Source organism: Hemiscyllium ocellatum, chromosome 17 (genome assembly GCF_020745735.1).
Source record: "Hemiscyllium ocellatum isolate sHemOce1 chromosome 17, sHemOce1.pat.X.cur, whole genome shotgun sequence".
NCBI classification, from domain to species: domain Eukaryota; kingdom Metazoa; phylum Chordata; class Chondrichthyes; order Orectolobiformes; family Hemiscylliidae; genus Hemiscyllium; species Hemiscyllium ocellatum.
Window position 1 is genome coordinate 69,606,007 of NC_083417.1, and position 20,145 is coordinate 69,626,151.

The window sequence follows — 20,145 nt, forward strand, 5'->3', positions numbered from 1 at the left end:
TTGGGTTTCTGAGTGTGGATGGGAAAGGGAAAGAAGAAACTTCCACTACTAATATCTACCCAGTGAACTTGATCAGAGTGTTTTAATTGGATGCCATTATTGAACTTTGCAGCTGCGTCAACTGTAGCAATTTAGCTGCAGGCATTCACTGTCTTCAGTTCACAAACGTAGCCAATTAATGAAAATTGTGAACTATAACCTGGCAAAGATGCATGCCTTCAGGAACAGAGCAGGGAAAATTGTTGAAATGGTGGTGATGGAAAGACAGGAAAGCGGATGTCAACAGGCACACATTAAAAGGCTATCATCCTTAACAGTTTTAGCAAGAAATTCCTTGCTCATGTGTTAGAACGTCATCTGCTCGTACACTTACCTTAATGTTCCTGTAAGTCTCCGTGAGTACCATTTTGTTAAAATCTGAATTCTTCAACGTGTCCATAAAGTTGGAGTACAGACTGTGAAAATTAGGTTCAATGCTAACTCTCTTCATGACCAAATACTGGGATACCCAGGGCATAAACTCATCTTTCACTGTCTCTTTTAACTCTTCCACCTATAACATCAGGGAGAAAAACATGCCATTCACATCAGTCACAATGATTAGAAGAGAGTTGTAATCATGAAATGGGACATGCCAAGTTAGTATTAAACAATTCAATTAGATTAGTATTAAAAATTAACCCAGTGCAAGAAAACTATAGCTTACATAATAGCATAATATAGCCAAGCAAATTTATCCATGGTTTTATCAGAACTGCCTTGTGTTGAAAGGTACTGCTTCATCAAGCCACTTATCCAAACAGAAAGCAATTAAGTGTTCCCCACCCCATATCTACTCAAAGTGGGTACCAGAGCACCCAACTGTTAAATAGCCATGAACGTCATTAAACGATAGCAGTAACCTTTAAGAATAAGTCCCTTAATCTTTGAGAAACTGCATATTCTTAATTGTAGGTATATGGGAGAAAAATGAACTTTAATGTTTGGGCAGCAATTAAAGATTTACTGCAGAAAACTAATTCCAGAAGCGATTAAAAGCTTTTGATATAAATACAGGTCACAACTAAATTATTCTCCAAACGTAACAGAAATGATTGTCAAAGTCAACATGCTTGCTTGCATGACAGCCACATTTATGAATTCAATGACTAGTCACAATGTCTTAAAATGTATCAAGCACAAGATGATATAGTACATATTATTAGTTACCTCAGGCAAATACAAAAGAATGTGTGTAGCACCCTGTCATGTTCTCTGGCTATGATAAAAAGGCCTTTCACATCCAGTAATTTAGTGCAAACTTTAAGGGAAACTTGGTCGGCAGTTTATATGCAGTAAATGTCCCAAAAAACTAGTTATCATTCCCCTCTCAAACTCTGGTTGCACGGAAGGGCAAGAGACAAAACTAAAGTGAAAATAAGATTAAATTTGCTGGCATTAAATTGAATGGAGACATTAGGAACACAGAAACAGAAGGCTACTGCACTAAAAATCAGGACGAGTGGCAATGAGCAGTAAAGGTACTCTGATCAGATGGTTCAGTATTCATTTTTAAGAAGCAGAATAAAATAAGTTCCATGCTCCCAAAAGCCATCATTATCCTTTCAATAATGTTCTGCTGAGTGCAAAAAATTAGAAAGAGCATCCATTGGAAAATTTAATGCCTGGGAGATTCAAGACACTGGAGGTACTGGTGTTGGACTGGGATGACGAAGGTTAGAAGTCACCCGACACCAGGTTATAGTCCAACAGGTTTATTTGAAATCAAAAGCTTTTTGGCGCGTTGCTCCTTCGGAAGGTAAAGCAGCAGCATTCCAAAAGCTTGTGATTTCAATTAAACCTGTTGGACTATAACCTGGTGCCAGGTGAGTTCTGACCTTGGGAGATTCAACACTTTAATGTTTTTTGAATTGCCTATGAATGGCAAATGTTTCATAAATTTTGAACAACCATTTACTTCCCAATTTAATTACACAAGTGATTCTCATAAATGGTCTTCAATTTCCACTAATTAATCCCACTTTGAGATTTTGGCTGGATTTACTGAACCTCCCACATGTTCATTTACTAGCAGCAGGGGAGAAGGCTGGTGGTGTTATTGCTGGACTATTAATCCAGAAATCCTGGTTAAATTCCGGAGACCAGGTTTAAATCTTGCCATTGCAGATGGTCGAACTTGAGTTCAATAAATATCTGGAATTAGGAGTCTGATGGTGACCATGAAACCACCATCCTTGTTGGGAAAATCCCATCCCGTTTACAGATGTCCTTTTGGCAAGGAAAACTCTGCCCTTAGCTGGTCTGGTCAACAGGTGACTCCAGACCCACAGCAATGTGGTTGACACTTAGCTGCCCTATGGGGAATTAGGGATGGGTAATAAATACAGTGTAACACCCATATCCCATGAACAAATTTGCAAAATATATAGTTGCCCTACAGAAGGGATCAATGCCAGTGATTTCCAGCTATACCTTGAACAGAAGCAATGCAAGGATGGCCATTGAGCTGAGTGATGGCTCACACCCCAGCAAACCTTGCACAGATGTTGGCTGATATATATATGGAAATCTGGGAATTATTGAACAGCATAGGATTGCATAAAATATATTTATACAATACACAAAAACCATAATTCAGCTAGCCAATTCACTCTGGTGTTCATATCCCTGCCAGCTTGGCTTAACTAAATCTATTGCTATCCTGCATTCCCTTTCCCCTTACAGCATTTATCTCATTTTTCCTTAAAATGTATCTATACTACTAGCCTCAACCATTTTGCATAGTATCGAGTTTTGCATTCTTTAAATAGAGCGGTGAGAAGTTTCTATGGAATTCCCCATAGGATTTTTTGAAAACTACATTATACACTCTCCTCCACAAAGAACTAAATAGTTAGTTAACTTGAAGTCAGCACGTTCTGAGGAACTATGTAATTTAAACAGGCTGGTTTCAAAAGCCAAGATTAGCAGGAGAGGATTACTGTGAGAAAAGCGATGCCACGCAAAACACCCACCTTTTGTGTCATGTTGGATTGCGACAGGTTGTTGAAGATAAAAGCCACTTTTTCTTGAATATTCTCTGGTGGCTCTACTATTCTCTCTGCCTGGTCTGTGGCCACCAACAATGTTTCGATGTTAGTTGTATTGATGGAGGGCTTTAAAAAAAACACAAGGACTTTGTTGTGACGTGTTTAATGAATGGAATTTAGTGAAACCCTTGGAAGACAAGTTGGCTGCTTTCCAACATTAAAAACTCCACAGGCAAAAACAATTCACTTGCCAAAACCTATAAGGTTTGAAAGAGTTGACAAACAACAATCGGGCACTGCTTCAAAATGGAATCCAATGTTACCCAAGGACATTTAAAGCTATCAGCATTACAATGAAGAAAAAAACCTGTGTGACTCCGCTTTTAAACAGAACAGAAACAGGAACAGGAAATATAAAATACCTAACTGTGAGAAAATCATTCACATAGGGATTTAAATTACAACAACAAATGCAGACTTACAAATATTCCATTAGGTCTGATAGAACTGAGAATTTAGTTGCTTCCATTTACAAGGCTCAGTTTAAGTTGAAATCATATTATCTGCGCAGTTTATTATGAATATTCAAGCGTGTGTCTTGGTTAACATTCCAGCTGATTTGTCTCTAGAAAGAGTGTGACTTAAAAGGCCTAGACAATGTATGAAGATGAACCCATACACAGGGGGACAAAGTAATTTGAAAAGACATTAGAGTTAAAACTTTTGCTTAACTAATGAAATATTGACAAGAACGCTACTCAACAAAAGGAACACTTCCAGCATTCAAGAGGGAAGTCAGCATCAGCTTTGATAGAAACTGAACAGGTTTTAGAGCTATTTAACTGCAACTTATTGCTACATGCCATGTTCACAAATTTTTGTGGGAAATCCTGTCTGATGGGTGGCACGGTGGCACAGTGGTTAGCACTGCTGCCTCACAGCGCCTGCAGACCTGGGTTCAATTCCCGACTCAGGTGACCGACTGTGTGGAGTTTGCACATTCTCCCCGTGTCAGCGTGGGTTTCCTCCGGGTGCTCCGGTTTCCTCCCACAGTCCAAAGATGTGCGGGTCAGGTGAATTGGCCATGCTAAAATTGCCCGTAGTGTTAGGTAAGGGGTTAATGTGGGTTTCGCTTCGGCGGGTCGGTGTGGACTTGTTGGGCCGAAGGGCCTGTTTCCACACTGTAAGTCTAATCTAATCATTCATAATAACTAGATGATAGTTAAAATCTAACAGCATCTTTAAAAGTTACAAATGGCAAATTAATCAATAGATCTCTCAAACCAAGAGTGGGGGAAGGAACATAAATGTTTAAAACCAATGTAGGAAACATTACACATTAGCCACTGCTATTGTTTCTGTTCAACACTAACAAAATTTATTTTGGTAGCAGACAATTATAAACAGGAGACCGACCTGCGACTTCCTAGTGAAGAGAGAAAACAAAATTTCTGAAAGTAAAATGGCATTATTTTGAAACAACCCCATCATTGCTCACATTATACAAGTACTCACTGGGACATCTTTCTTGAAGCTCACTCCACTCGGCCTGGTAACCGTAGTGGCTTTGGTGACGGTAGTGGTTGTGGACGTGGTTACTATGGCGCTGACTTGTCTGGTGAGAGGGGTCTTGTTCTGAGCCTGTGCTTGAGCCTGTGCCTGAGCCAATGCAATACTGCCAGGAGTTGTGATGCTACCTTGCATTTTCACAGGAGGGTCTCTGGATTGCTGGCCATACTCAATGTACTGAACAAATACAAAAAGATTAAAAATTAGTAATACTTAATATTTCTAACTGGTCTCAAATTACTAATATACTTCTAAAGTCAAGGATTTTGATGATAAACCACATTACCCTCACTGAAAGAAATCACACCTGGTCTGCCAAAAATTAAACCCTACTTGTTATAACCAAATAGAGCAGAAATTCAGAGGCAACTCTGATGCTACCCTCAGTGAAAGCTCTCCTACAAGTAGAGGTAAGCTATCGATATAGGTAGATATGTAGCTCTGAAGGTGGCCCACTGGACCAGAAACGTTGATGCTGATTTCTAACTATAGATGCTTCCAGACCTGAGTTTCTTCAGTAATGTTTGTTTTTGCTTTTACTTTCTATCTCTATATAGGTCCTACTTTTAATTACAGGCTTTGGGAAGTGGAGACGATTATGATAGTGAATCTCGGAATTCCCCTGAACACTGGCTAGAGAGATACAAGGGATGGGGGATATAATTATTCAGAAGTCCTAAACCCTAGTTAGAGGTCTGTACTGTAAACATACTCAGATGTTAGGCAGAGCTACAATCAGATCCAATCTACGACCCTATTCACAGTGCACAAAGAGTCAATTTAGAACTGAACTCGTGGAGAGATGGTCTTATTAAGTGGCAAGAGGATGATGGACAATCAGCACAAACTGGCCCAATAAATGGGCTCTGAGTAACTTTTATTCAAGAGGCTTTTTGGAATCTGTGGAAGTTAGCTACTTTGAAAGATATAACAAATTCTATACACAAATTACCTCCAAGGAGAAAACACAAATACTGATGTGGGATGAGATTCTGAAAAATGAAAACTCTGTACTTTTATGTTGATCAAACTTTGATACTAATCCCACGCAGAAACAGCTAGCTTGCCAGCTGCCTCCACCATTTAAATCACACAGCTGATGTGGCTGTCAGAATAAAAACAGCTGAAATGTGGTTACAGACGTTCTCAGGTCATTTTTCGAGTATTACTTACCTCCTGTAAATGATGAGGAAACTGTAAGAAGTGGCCAATAGAAGCCAAGTGCTGACAATACTGCGGATAATCCTTCAATCTGTAATCAGAACAGAATTCATCATCAGAGTAACTTGTTCAAGTAGGTATTCATATTAATAGAAAAGGTAATTTTATCATGCAAGAATTTAATTGCATTAAAGTATATAATATTTTTGAAGTTTAAAACTGCTTTACATTGCTGTGACTTCAATGAGTTCATCATAACCTAGGAAAGAAAGCACATTATGGTTTAAATTTTGATATAATCAGCCCTCTTCAGAAAAGAATCCAATTGGTCCATAAATTAATTGGTACCACCCACCTCTAAAATGTCATAATGACTATACCAGTTTCCCTAGACCTTTCCAATCCTTTTTTATTAGTGTTCTCTGGCCTTCAAATCTTCAAAAAGGGGCCAATTTGCCTGAACCAGGTCAAGCGAAGACTGAAGATTTGATGGTAGCAGGTGGGCAAGGGAAGATTTTTCTTAGGATATACATTGACTGATAGAGATGTACAGCATGGAAACAGACCCTTCAGCCCAACCCGTCCATGCCGACCAGATATGCCAACCCAATCTAGTCCCACCTGCCAGCAACTGGCCCATATCCCTCCAAACCCTTCCTATTCATATACCCATCCAGATACCCTTTAAATGTTGTAATTGTGCTAGCCTCCACCACTTCCTCTGGCAGCTCATTCCATACAGGTACCACTGTGTGAAAAAGTTGCCCCTTCGGTCCCTTTTAATTTGTTCCCCTCTCACCCCATGGGCTGAGGAGAAACAGACAGAGTTTAATTTAGATAAATGTGAGGGGCTGCATTTTGGGAAAGCAAATCTTAGCAGGACATATACAATTAATGGCAAGGTCAGAGGGAGTGTTGTTGAACAAAGACACCTTGGAGTGCAGGTTCATAGTCTCTTTAAAGTGGAGTCGCAGGTAGATAGGATAGTGAAGGCGGTGTTTGGTATGCTTTCCTTTTTTGGTCAGAGTATTGAGTACAGGAGTTGGGAGGTCATGTTGCAGCTGCACAGGATATTGGTTAGGCCACGTTTAGAATATTACGTGCAGTTCTGGTCTCCTTCCTTTCAGAAGGACGTTGTGAAACTTGAGAGGGTTCAGAAAAGATTTACAAGGATGTTGCCAGGGTTGGAGGATTTGAGCTATGGAGAGAGGTTGAATGGACGGTTTTCCCTGGAGTGTCGGAGGCTGTGGGGTGACTTTATAGAGGTTTATAAAATCATGAGGGGCACGGATAGGGTACATAGACAAGGTCTTTTCCGTGGGGTGAGGGAGTCCATTGCAAAGCTTTCTTGGATTTATAAACCCCTCTACTAATATCAACTTTTTTTTAAAGACAACAGTAGAGTACTGTATGGTGCATAATCTTGGGGCTTATGACTTTCAGATTTTACCAGCAAGATCAAATTACTCAAAAATTCAAAGCGAAATGCTGCAGATACTCAGCAGATAATGGAGGTACAGGGGAAACATTACATTGATAACTGGAACACACAACTGAGCATTTCTAGATGGGAGCATTTCTAGATGGTCTGCTTTTATTTCAGGTTGCTGGCATTTGCAGTATTTTGCTACCTCATTATTTAATTAGCAAAATACTGCAAATGCCAGCAACCTGAAATAAAAGCAGACCATTATAGATGGGAAATCCTCCTTGGTCTATATTTCCATCTATAATTCAACTGCGCAAACACCATAAATTGCTGAGTGCCATTAGTAACATGCCCAGAAGGAATGTGAATAAATATTTCTTGTACATAAACGTTGACATGCAAAGGCTCACAAGATCTAATCTAGAGCTGGTTTAAAACACATTTAGGGCTATTTTGGATGCGTTGTAACTAACCCAGCACAATAGCGCCATCTGAATAACAAAATTCTTCCTAAGCTATAGACACTGTTGCATATGATTACCTATACAAAGAAGCTGTTGCAGTTATGTTACGTATTAGGAGTGTGTTAAATTTGGAAGGGTGCACTGTAATAATGTCCCACCTACTAATTATTTAATGGCACACCAGTGTGGGCAATAATTAGGGTTTTGTTTGCGCACATATAAAAGAACATTGACTAAAACTATGGGGTTGAGTTACAAGTTTGTGGTGTTTCACTCTGCAAATGAGAAATATGCCTTGCAGTACACTGAAAGACAACCACACTGCCTGAGCTTTCCATTCTACACTAATCACGACAGCGTAAGAATGCCAAATTTTAAACAACTGAATGTAGGGGGTGGGGGGGGGGGTGGGGGGGGGGGGTGGGGGGGGGGGGGGGGGGGGGAGGGTGTGTGTGTGTGTGTGTGTGTGTGTGTGTGTGTGTGTGTGTGTGTGTGTGTAGGTTCTGACCTTTCGACCTCTTCTTCTAATGAGCCCATCATGCCAGATTTGTGCAAGATTTTTTAAAAATAAAAATTCATTCACAATGTCAGCATCACTGGTCAGGCCAGTATTTACTGCCCACCCTGAATTGCCCAGAGGGCAGCTAAGTGCAAACCCACCGCAGTGTGGTTGAAAGTCACATGCAGGCCAAACCAGGTAAGGGCTGCAATTTCATTCCCTGAATGGACATAACAAACCAGATAGGCTTTTCTGACAATTGACGATAGGAGTCTAATGGTGACCATGAAATAACTCCAGATAACTACTGAATTCAATTTCACCATCGGTCACAGCAGGATTGAACCTGGGACCCTTGAACATTACCAGGGTCTCTGAATTAATGTCTAGTGATAGTACCACTAGGCTTTCATCTCCAATGCTGCAAGTAAATGAAAAGTTTAGTAAAAACTTAAGGTGGAATTAATGAGTGAAAATTGAAGACTATTGAAGAGAATGACAATCAATTAAACTGAGAAACAAATGGATTTTTCAAAATATATGTAACATTTGCCATTCCTCAATGTTGGCAACTTTACATCCCAATCAGTGCAGGTTCTCAAACTAATGCTAATGGCAACAGTTTCACTCCATTCACTCTGGGTCTGAATTTCAAAACACCTTTCTTCAACTTCTAAGCGTGACCCCTAAGCTTTGGTTACGGTCACTTGAATCTCTCCTATCCTTAGTGTCCTACACTGTTCAATTTTTCAACTATCATTTTGAGTTTAATTAGGGAGATCATAAATTCTGATCCAGCTTCTCAAAGGGCAACTGTTGACAGCTACTCCTATTCATCTCTCTTCTAGGATAATCCACCATTTCTTTACTTGTACCATCACCATCTCCTTTTGCTTTACACCACAAATTTTTTTTTCATTTAATCCCATTGTATGTGCCCAAGAATATGTTTTCCTTTTATTTTTTACCCTCTTCTTCCTTACATAAAAACCTGCATTTTTCCAGATTTGAAACAGGAATGGTTTCTCTCCCCACAGATGCTGCCTGACCTGGGTCTTGTCAAGCATTTTCTATTTTAACTTAGATTCACAACTTCTGCAGTACATTCTTGTTTCCTGAAATGAATATTGTTCACTGGTTATAGAACTATTTCCATGCTTTAAAGTCAGTCAATTAAATCAGGATAAGATGAAGAAGATAGAAACAAAAACAAATATGTTGCTAATGTGTGGCCAATGTGCTGTAATGTGCATTCATAAGCAGGAACTGGGTTGAGATTAGTGGAAAATTCACTTGACTAGAAAGTCACATTAGACTACGGCCCAGATATGAAAGTGCTTAAACCTAATTACCTGGACATGTTCAAATTCCACTTTGAAGAACCAATGTGAAATATTGATCTGAAATACATTAAGTCCCTCAACAACTGGCATGACCAACTGACCAGCAGCCCCAACTCGGTCACTATGCAATTTTTCTTTTTGCGTGAAGTTGCCCAGGTCTATTCTCTGATATTTTGGTAAAAAAATAAAACTTACCTATTTTTAAATCTGTCTAGTGCAGCAATACCAAAGTAGTACATCTTGGAGTCAAAAGGTTTGCGCAAAGCTTCAAGAACATAGCGCAGTGCAAGTCCCAATGCCATATAGGTGACCAGCCCCTTTTCAATAATCCCACCAAACAGGCAGGCGGTGATGTGCAGCTCTTTATCTGGGTACTGGGGGAAGAAGCGATACTCCTCAAAGAGGTTGCGTAGCATACAGTTAAACACTTCTCTTTCACGTTTAATGTTGGAATCCTTAAACCTTTGCAGCATTTCCAAAACCTGCAGAAAAAGAAGAGGAAATTTAACAAGTTAACACCATTTTTCAGAGTTAGCACTGAAAGCAATTAGTGACATGGAAAGAAATGAACTGGTTATAAAACAACAAAGAGGCCATTCAATCACTCAGGTTGGTCTCTTTTCATGTTGATCACAGTTGACCTGTATCTCAAATTCAACTTTTCATTTTTGCTGGAGAGAGCAATATCCTTACTTACCAGTGCATCTTGAACTGAATCTCTTGGTCCTCAATTACTAAAATTAACCAAAGTCTACTGAGCTGAACAAAATCTGAGGGAAACATTGTCTTTTAAGAATGTTTAGCCCCAATTTTCAGTGAACCAACTATGTTTTGACAGTGATTTCAGATCACTGATTTTATCATTTCAACACAACACAGGTTGTTTGCACAAAATAACAATTAATTTCATAAATTTCAAATGTTTAGCCAGTGTTACAATGTGTCAAATTCACCTCAAGTCAGGAGTTATTTAAAGACAGCACTCATTAGAAATTAAGGGATTTTTTTTCAACCTCCAGTACCTCTTTTCATCAAGAGCAGGACAGTAGACATCTATTCAACAAAAGTTTGACATTAATTGCTTGCCTGGAGATCAATACTCCAGCAAGATCCTGAAAAAAATATCCAAAAGAAATATCCAGCACTGTCTCTATTGATTCAAGAACAATGTTAAAAAATGCCCCACTGCTAAGCAGATCATTTTAAACTGTCTGTATATTGGATTTTGTGATGCCCTAGCTCCTCTGAATCTTGACTCTCACATCTTTAATAGCCAGCAGTAACCTCCAGACGCACAAAGGACCAGAAATGTACAAACCTAATTTAATTATAATTTAGAGTTAGTATTAAAGTGAAATCAGCAGTTTAAAAGGCAAAATGAATGGGTCTTAAATGGACATAGTATTCGGAACAAAATAAGTGAATTAACGGCATAGATACAGGATAATTGGTTTGATCTTACAGCTTTTACACAGACATTGTGATCAACTAAATATTCAGGGCTATATGAGTTTTTTAATGGACAGGCAAGAAGAAAAAGGTATTGGGGTAGCTTTGTTAGTATGAGATAGAATAAGTTCGAAAGCAAGAAATGATCTATGATATAGGACTGGAAGATGTAGAATCCACATGGGTGGGGGTGAGAAATAGAGGAAAAACAAGTAGTTATGACTGTAGTCTTGAGAACTTATAGGGCAGAGACTAAATCAGGCGATTGCGAGGGCATATTAAAAAAAGTCTTCACGGAGATTGGGAAAATCAAGTTCACAAAGGTAGCCATGAAGAAGAATTCTTTGAGGATATTCAAAACAGCTTCCTAGAACAATATGTTGTGAATTCAACCATGGATCAGGCTATGTAGAACTGACCGTTCAGTTTGAGAGAACATCTTGGTCAAAACAACTGTACCAAATATAAGTAAGGGAATTACGTGGTGATGAAGACAAGTTGGCTGCAGGAGATTGGGAAAAGAGATTAGCAGCAAAAGTAGGTGAAAAGCAATAGCAAACGTTTAAGAAAATAGTTTGAGGCTCACAGCACTTGCAGTGAGGAAGGATGACAACCCGACCATGAAGATGAAGATACTACAAAGCTGAAAAAAAGGGAGACATACAATGTGCAAGGACTGGTGGTAAACCAGATGACTTAGACTTTAATAATCATCGAAAAAAATGTAAAAGCGAAGAAACGAGCTAAAATAAACTAGCAAGTACAGTCAGTTCTGATAACACGACAGTTCAGTTCTTGTGCAATCTCACATTAAGAAAATCGCACAATAGCAGTACTATTTAAACAAATGGGGCATTATAGCCAATACAGGTTAAGGAAAGTTCGCATTCTACAAATAACTTTCTAAATTCTTCAATCATATTTTAAAAAATGCCCGCTAAAGCGGAACTGACTGTTAGTCAAGAAATAGATTGGAAGAGCTCCTTTAAAGTTTTGTAAAAAAAAATGAAAGAGAGGGGTAAAAGTGAACAAAGGCCCTTTGACCGATACAGGGGAAATAAAAATAGAAGAGGAGGAAATGGTAAAGGAGTTGAATCTATCTTCATGAATTCTGCATCTATCTTCATGAAAGAGGACACTAATTGCATTCCAAAAACATTCAACAATCAATTTTAGGGAGGGGTGTAGGGGCGCGAGACAGCACGTGAGAGAGAGGAAAAAGAAAAGAGATGGGGGTAGAAAACAGAATGGAAAGAAAAAATACAAACAATAACTAGTGTTAGAGAAAATAAATCTTACCAAAAGTAATGGGGCTAAAAACTGGAAGATTCCCTGGACCCTAATGGTCACATTCAAGGATTTAAAAGAAATAGTAGGAATAATGGATGCACTGGCAGCAAACTTCCAAGAAGCCTTAGATTCTGGAAAAGCTACAGAAAACTTGATAGAAAAATAGTTAAGCAAGCTTAACATTAGCGAATTTTGAGAAGATTTGTAACTCAAAATGATGTTAAAGTATTAAGTTAGCTTGCTGAGCTGGAAGGTTTGTTATCAGACGTTTCGTCACCCACGACTGGGTAAGATCATCAGAGAGGGTCTCTGGTGAAACGCCGGTGGTATGTCCTGCCTCTCTATTTATAGAGTCTTGATTTCTCAAGGTGGGTTATGTCATTTCCGTTTTTTTTTCAAGGGAAGGTAGATGGGATCTAATATGTTTATTGATGGACTTCTGGTCAGAATGCCATGCCTCCAAGAATTCTTGTGTGTGTCTTTGTTCTGCCTGTCCTAGGATGTGTGCACTGTCCTTCTTTGTCTGTCTGTATAGAAACTAGTGATATTGGGTTGTGTCTTTTGGTGGCTAGCTGGCGTTCATGTACCTTGGTGGCAAGTTTCTTGTTTGTCTTAACATTCCTCATTGGAAAATTGTAGTGCGTAAAGTATAAAAGGATGTTATGGTAGAAAACGATAAATACGTGACCACCAAGTTTGCAAATGACAAAAACAAGTGAGAAGGCAAGTAGTGAGGATGACAGAGTCTGTCGTCGGATATGGACAGGTTAAGCAGGTGGGAAGAAATGTGGAGAAATGTGAGGTTATACACCAACAGGAAGTGTAGAAAAGCTGATTATTTCAATTGCAGAAAGCTGCTGTACACCAAGATTTGGGGGTCCTCATGCAAAAATCGCAAGCATCCAAGTTCAGTAGGTAATGAGGAAAGCAAATGAAATATTGACCTTCATTTCGGAGGGAACGGAGTATAAAAGTTGGAAGGGTCTGACTAAAATTACACAATGAACTGGTTAGACCACTCTTAGAATACTGCAAACAGTTCTGGACCCCTTATCCAAGATATACTGGCATCAGAGGTATTGAAGATTCACTAGGTTCATCATGATATGAAAGGACTGTTTTATGAGGAGAACTTGATCAAAAAAATCAGGAAAACAGTAGGAAAGTAAAGTTATAGACAACTTAAAAATTTGACTGTGAAAGCTTTTACAAATGTGGGAAGATATCAAGTTTAGAAAAAAAACTGTTCTAAGACCCCTTAGTCAGAACCCAGGAAATCATAAGGGGGAGCAAAGAAATAACTGAAGGACACGTATTCCGGTTCCGTCTTCACAAAATAAAAAGGACACCAGTAACTTCCTGAAAACGTTAAGGAACCAAGAGTCGAGTGAGACAGCGGAAGTGTAGGAATTCAGTATTAAAAAAGAAAGCAGTTCTAGGGAAATTAATGGGGTTAAAGACTGAAATGACCAGGACCTGAATCTACATTCCAGAGTCCTGAAGAGAGTGGCCCTGGAATTTTGGATGCATTGGTGGTCATCTGCAAAAAAAAAAAATTCGAAAGACTCTGCCGCTTTTCAGCCTGCATGAACTGCTCCAAATGCAACCCCACTATTTAAAAAGGGATGGGGTAAAAGCAGAGACCAGTTAACTTAACATTAGTGAAAGGAAAATTCTGCAATCTGTTACAGAAGGCACAACGACAGAATACTTGGAAAGCATAACCAGGAATTGACATAGCCAGAAACAAACAAAACAAAGCAGCTCAGCATATCTAGCAGAATCTATGGAGAGAAACAAAGTTAATGGGTCAAGTCCAGCATGACTCTTCCGAAGACAACTTACTTCAGTCATAACATTCTCAAATATTACATGTTCCTTGCTCCACAGATGGCTGTCAGACCAGGGTTTCTCCAGCAGTTTGAGTTTATTTTAGCTTTCCAACATCCATGATATTTTGCTTTAATTAGACAAAGCCAACGTAGGTCTAAGAAAGACAAATCATGCTTAACAAGTCTACTGGACGTGACCAGTAGAACAGATAAAGGAGAAGCAGTACATGTGGTGTATTTGGATTTTCAGAAGGCTTTTGATAAGAAGCCATGTAAGAAGTCAGTGGGCAAACGTAAGGCACTAAGATAGGGTAATATTGACAAGAGTTGAAAATTGGTTGACAGACAGAAACAAAATAGGAATAAACAGGTCATTTTCTGGGTAAGGTGGACAGTGACCAGTGAGGTATTGCAGGGGTCAGAGCTTAGGCCCCAGCTGTTCATGCAGTATATAAATGACCTAAATAAGGGATCCAAATGCAACATTTCCAAAGGTGCTGACAATACAAACTGGGTGGGATTGAAAAAGTTAATGACACTGTAAGGAGGCTTCAAGTTGGTTTAGACAAGCTGGCTGTCTAAAATCCATTAGCATGCAGACAAATTAGAAAATGTTAAAAACAGACCCAAAACAACATTATCTCAAAGATTTATGAATTTAGTCTGCTATTTTGTACCAAAAAATTAACTTATGCACAGCATCTAAACATACACTTACTGTATTTTAAACAGAGTATGCACTCACCTCATCAACAGACATGGTAGGGTGGGGTGGATGGTTGTAGATACGCTGGAAGTAGCTATTTGCTTCATCATCAATCTCCTTGCTAAAGTGCTGATTTGCCTCTGGCCATACCTGAGAGAGGTCAGCTGTGTGGAACAGTAACAAACAGGGAAAAAAATCCCGTTAAAATGTAACTGCTGTTCAATGGTATATGCAAAGCGACAGACTTGCGTGTCAACAATATACCTGAATCTTAACTGCAGAATCAATCAATCAATCAACAAATAATGCAATTATCTCAAGAAACTACTACAAGCAAGCTTCAATATTTTGCTCTGCAAATATTTCAGATTGGTTCGACTTGAATTCACACTACAAATTAATGACATATATGCGATTCAGATTTGAATTACACCAGCATTACTCCCTTCTCTTAATAGTGACACACCAGGGATGATAGGTTAAAGTGTGAATACGGGTAACCCATCCTCCATTTTCTACATGGCAAGAGACATAACTAATATCAGGCACGGCAGAGTGACTGCGTGGAGAAGTACAGGTTTAGCTCCACAACAGCTCCCTAAAATCCTGATATGAAAAAACCCCAAAAAAAGGTATATACAGAGCAACTTCGATTATCCGAATGACACGGGCGGGGAATATTATGTTCAGATAACCGAATGTTCGGATAACACAGTTTAGCCAAGTATTGGGACCTTGCGATCTTGTTCGGATAATCCGAAACTCGGATAATCGAATGCTGGATAATAGAGGTTCCTCTGTACCACTATAAATTGTAAAATAAGCTCAAGGACTGAATGTACAGAGAGACTTGTTTCTGTGGAGGGAAATTTTCCCAACACTTGGAACCAGAGATTGCCCGTGAAAAGCAGCCAGCTGTCTGAGGTGTTTGAGGGCAATCAGCCCACATGGAACTGAAAGCATTTAGAAGGGAAGAGAATTCTAGCAGAAAATAAAGCAAAGTTGCTGAGTGAAAATCAACCCCTTTTGTGATCAACATTTTCAGGATTTGAAAATTAATCCCAACTGAATCCAACTGCAGATACTTCCAATTGCTGAGAATGATGCAGTTTAAGTGAGTCACAATATTTTATAGAGACTAGCATCTTTAACTCGGTGCTGTGCAAATTTCACTTTCACTGATGCATGAATGAATAACCAGTTTTAATTCAACTGTTAGTTAAGCAAATTAAAATGAAGTTTAAGAATTCTTTGTACAGCAAGCTTTTGACATGGTTTAATACTTTATAACAGAAATAGTCATTTTTAAAAAAAGTTAGATTTAAATAAAGCTGAGTAGGCAAGGATTTACCTAAACTGGCTTGGATCTAACATTTTGTTTTTGCGTATAATGAGCACCAAATTAGTCAATATTTCTGTCTAGTGGAGTTCAGTTTAATAACTAAGAGGAAACTATGGTGTTGATAAATTCCAACCTGGGCTGGCATTTCACAAACATGCAGACAAACATTCATAACAGATGCATGCATCCACCAGGGCACCCTAAAACAGAGCTCAAAAGAAACTGAGAATGGATCATACTTCTCAGTATGGGTTTAGGAGAAAAGTTATTTAAAATATGTAGAAGTGAAGAACAAACCTCTACAGTTCCCTATAGGGTCAATCTTCATCCTTCAGGCCTATGCAAAGATCTTGGTTCTAATCTCAAACATCCCGTCCAGCCAAATTTAATGCAAACTTCCAAAGCTACACCTTCTTCATTGAATAAATACTGACTGATAATTCTAGGCCTTTCAATTTTGCTGCTAGACTTTGGCTTCACTCAGTTTTCTTGACTTCAGATGCAGAAATTTCATTATAGCAGGATTAAATCAGGACCAAGGTTTCAAATATCATCTTTCTTCCAAAGCATCTAAAAATAGTTTTGAAAGTGCTTTGAAGAAGCAGTTTTCAAACAAAATGGCTTTGCATGCTTCTCAGCTAGCCAATTATCTGAATAATACACATCTACCAATATGGATTCATTTTTCTACTCCTCTGATTTTGTTGCCAAAGTTCCCACATTCGTTGTCAGGAGAATGTATGCCCTTGCTGGCTATTACAATGTTTGCACTTCAACTTGGTAATTTCATAATCATCAATATATAGGACAGCCAGGTCTCTAGTAAACCTAGCTTTAAAAATCAATGGAGTATGATCACTCCTTTATTCGTTAATGAGATGGAAGGGATCACTGGCAAGACCAGTGTTTATTGCTCATTTCTATAGCAGATGAAGCCTAATTTGTGACAAAGGTACATCAAGAACCTGTGCACCTTCTGATTACAACGGTTACTGAAAATGCAACAGGAGGAGAAAGACCTGGTAATACTCAAAACAGCTTTGATTCATTAAATGCGGAAATCTCTTTCAAGCCCCGATTACATGATATTGCTCTGTGAAGACTAATCATGTTTAAACCGAGGCAGTGGAATCAACTAGCTAGGTCACATTCTCACAACAGTCACAGACAACACAACCACTTACAAGGTTTCATCTTACTCTGCTGGAATGTCTGTGGGTTCAGTCCAGATGTGCTCATCTTTCTCTGTCCAAAGGGGTCAGTGTTCACAGTTGGTAGTGCAAGTCCACCAGTTCCCATACCACTCAAACTCCCTGTACCCAAACTACCTGTAGACACAAAATCAAATAAAAATTTCCATCTTAATAACTTTGTCTTCGTCTCATTAAGGAGTTAACAATGCTACGAATACATTGCACATCAGTTTCTTTTTGATTACACCATCAGGACTGGTCCTTCAATGCAGAAATTCCTTCACCACCTTCCTCCCTTCTAACCAACACAACATTCTTCAAACTGACAGAGGATGCTTCAATTCAGGAATACAAATGACAAATGTATTGAGACCAAGTCATACCTCAGTAGGACATTTCTTCAGGTATGTGAATCACATACTGGTACACATTTATTCTTGAGGTTTAACAAAAACAAAATAAAAGTGGGGAAGGGTTCAGTCAGTCAACAGTTTGTGGCTCCAACCTTGAAGCTAAAATATCTAGGACAAGCTTTATAAACTGGGTTTCTTTGGCGAGGTTGTATGTTGGTCTACAATACTCTGCATTGTTCTTTCCAAAGAGATGGTTGCAGAACTACACACCTCGTTTATTTGGTTTCTACTTCCAAAAGAAACCCAGAAAGGGACCACTTATCAACTATCAGAGCTGGATTTAGAGTTTGTGATGAAACAGATTTATATTATGTATTTTAAGTACCTTTAATGTAGGTTTGGGTTCTTGGAATTCAAAATTAAATACATAGGTGGGTGTGTGCGTGTGTTTGGAGTTAACATATTCATCATTAATTCGTTGTACTATTAAGAAACTGCAATACCCATAATTCCAAGTGAGAAGTTACCTAGTGGGCTTAGAGGGAGGACCTTCCAGACTCTAACTTTCTTTTCTTGTGCTGAGAAATCATTTTGAGAGTAAAGCATATATTAAAGGTCCAAAAATGTGAGAAGTACTTTCAATGGTCAATCAGATGCAAAGCAACATTTCTTTGCAAAGGTGCTTGAAGCAATGAAATTTCAGAGTAGTGGAATACAGTCAGTGAAAGAGAAGATTATGAAGTTTTAAAAAGGAAAAAAGGAATTGAAGCTGCGTCAGGGACAATATAACAGTAGACAACAGTCAGCTAAGGAGTATAGTAATAAAGAAAAAGCGATTTCTTTAATTCCTGCAATTCCAGATTTTTTGAAATTTTAATTACTTCAAAGACAAATTATTTTTTAAAAAATTTACAGGACTGGGTCTTGTTAGATGTGCAGCACCTGATGATGGGATTGTAACAATCCAATGCACCAGGGTGTACTGATTCAATACAAAGCCATTATTTCTGTTCAATCTACAAAGAGTGTTAGGTTATTGTTCAGGAGTTTAAAAATCTGTTCATGAGTTAAAACGTCTTTACTTTCATTTCTGCTAATTTTCTTTCACTAAAACAAAGATAGCAACATTGCGTGCTTAGACTTGAGCAAAAGGTTATGTTGTTAACAAAAATTTTAGAAAAGTATGATCTACCCAGCTTTACGATCTGTTCACAATTCAATAATCTAACTTTCCATCAGAGATCTGACTAGCCTGGTACCATCAATAATTCAACATTACCTCAAAACAATTGGGTCACTAGACAAGTTGCTTCATAAGAATAAGGCTTGGTATTCCACTCTATTGCCAATCTTCAGTAATAATTGTACTGCAGTGTGTTTAAAATGTAACCACAACAGTATGTTACACGGTATTATAATCTAACCTTATAAATTAAAGAGTGAAGATAATTTTACATGCTATATTGACTATGTAAGCATATAAATTATATTACATTTGACAATAGCAGACCAGTTATCAAACATTCCTGGGATAATCTAACCTGGGAGCTGAGAAGGAAGACTGCCAATTCCACTGAAAGGAGTTGTCTGATTTGGTGTAGAGAGTGGTGGAAAGGCTTTTGCTGGTGATTGAGGGGTGTTGAATGCAGAACTCAGATTAGTAGTAAAACCCTGCATACTTGGAGTGAGCGATGCTGCTGATCCACCAATAGTCAACGAAGCCATGCCAGACAATGGGTCAATCTAAAAAGAGCACATGGTGTGGGTGAAAAAGAAATAAAAATCAGCTTCAGAGACATAGCTCATTAAAATTTAACAAACTATGTTTGCTTGGCCTACTAATACCCTCCTAAGCGGAGTCATTTAAAAATATAAACAAATATAAATTTGCCTCAGGTACAGAATAGCAAAGTATTAGCTACAGTCCTTTACTCGATTACACCTTTCACCACACTATAATAAGTTTCCCAACCTGGCTAAGAAACAGTGAGCAGTTTTATCTTAAAGTTGGTACTGAGACCAAAAACCGACCGTGCTACGAATAAAGCTCCAATGAACTCTCTTCACTGATCAGAGAAAACATCAAAGAAAATCTTTGCATTTGAGAAGGTAGCATCATTGAACTTGCGCAAATATATCTGCGCATGGAGGCAGGGACGGGATATCTGCATTAAAATGGATCCTCTAAAAAAATCTCCACTAATTGAGAAAGTATTTAAATTTACCCTGTAAGTTTGAACCGTTACTGAGTGGTCACATTTACAGTACTGTTGACAGGTACTCTTTAAAAAAAAAATCAGTTTTGATCACGAATCCTACCCAAATCCCCCTCAGTTTTTCAAATAGTAATTTAATTTCACTACTACCAGCAATTCCAATCCACCCCAAGCTGTTGGTCACTCAAGTATTAGGACTGGTTGCCCTTGGAGATAGATAATTTTTTTGTAGGCAAAGGTATTAAAAGGCAGGTATATGGAGTAAGGCCC

General features: G+C 38.6%; 1 protein-coding gene across 6 annotated transcripts in view; it reads right to left on the reverse strand.

Moving 5' to 3' along the window:
• Nucleotides 1–20,145, reverse strand: part of cnot1 (CCR4-NOT transcription complex, subunit 1) — a 159,222-nt gene that overhangs the window by 51,974 nt on the left and 87,103 nt on the right. For 4 of the 6 annotated variants that reach the window (XM_060838293.1, XM_060838289.1, XM_060838290.1 and 1 more), the window contains 8 exons: nucleotides 19,201–19,402; nucleotides 17,298–17,441; nucleotides 14,811–14,935; nucleotides 9,690–9,976; nucleotides 5,772–5,850; nucleotides 4,545–4,775; nucleotides 3,015–3,155; nucleotides 374–553 (listed from right to left, as the gene is read on the reverse strand). In XM_060838293.1, coding sequence (XP_060694276.1) covers nucleotides 374–553; nucleotides 3,015–3,155; nucleotides 4,545–4,775; nucleotides 5,772–5,850; nucleotides 9,690–9,976; nucleotides 14,811–14,935; nucleotides 17,298–17,441; nucleotides 19,201–19,402 — 1,389 coding nt within the window. The remainder of the gene's footprint in view (nucleotides 1–373; nucleotides 554–3,014; nucleotides 3,156–4,544; nucleotides 4,776–5,771; nucleotides 5,851–9,689; nucleotides 9,977–14,810; nucleotides 14,936–17,297; nucleotides 17,442–19,200; nucleotides 19,403–20,145) is intronic. The other 2 variants (XM_060838294.1, XM_060838292.1) reach the window with 1 other exon arrangement.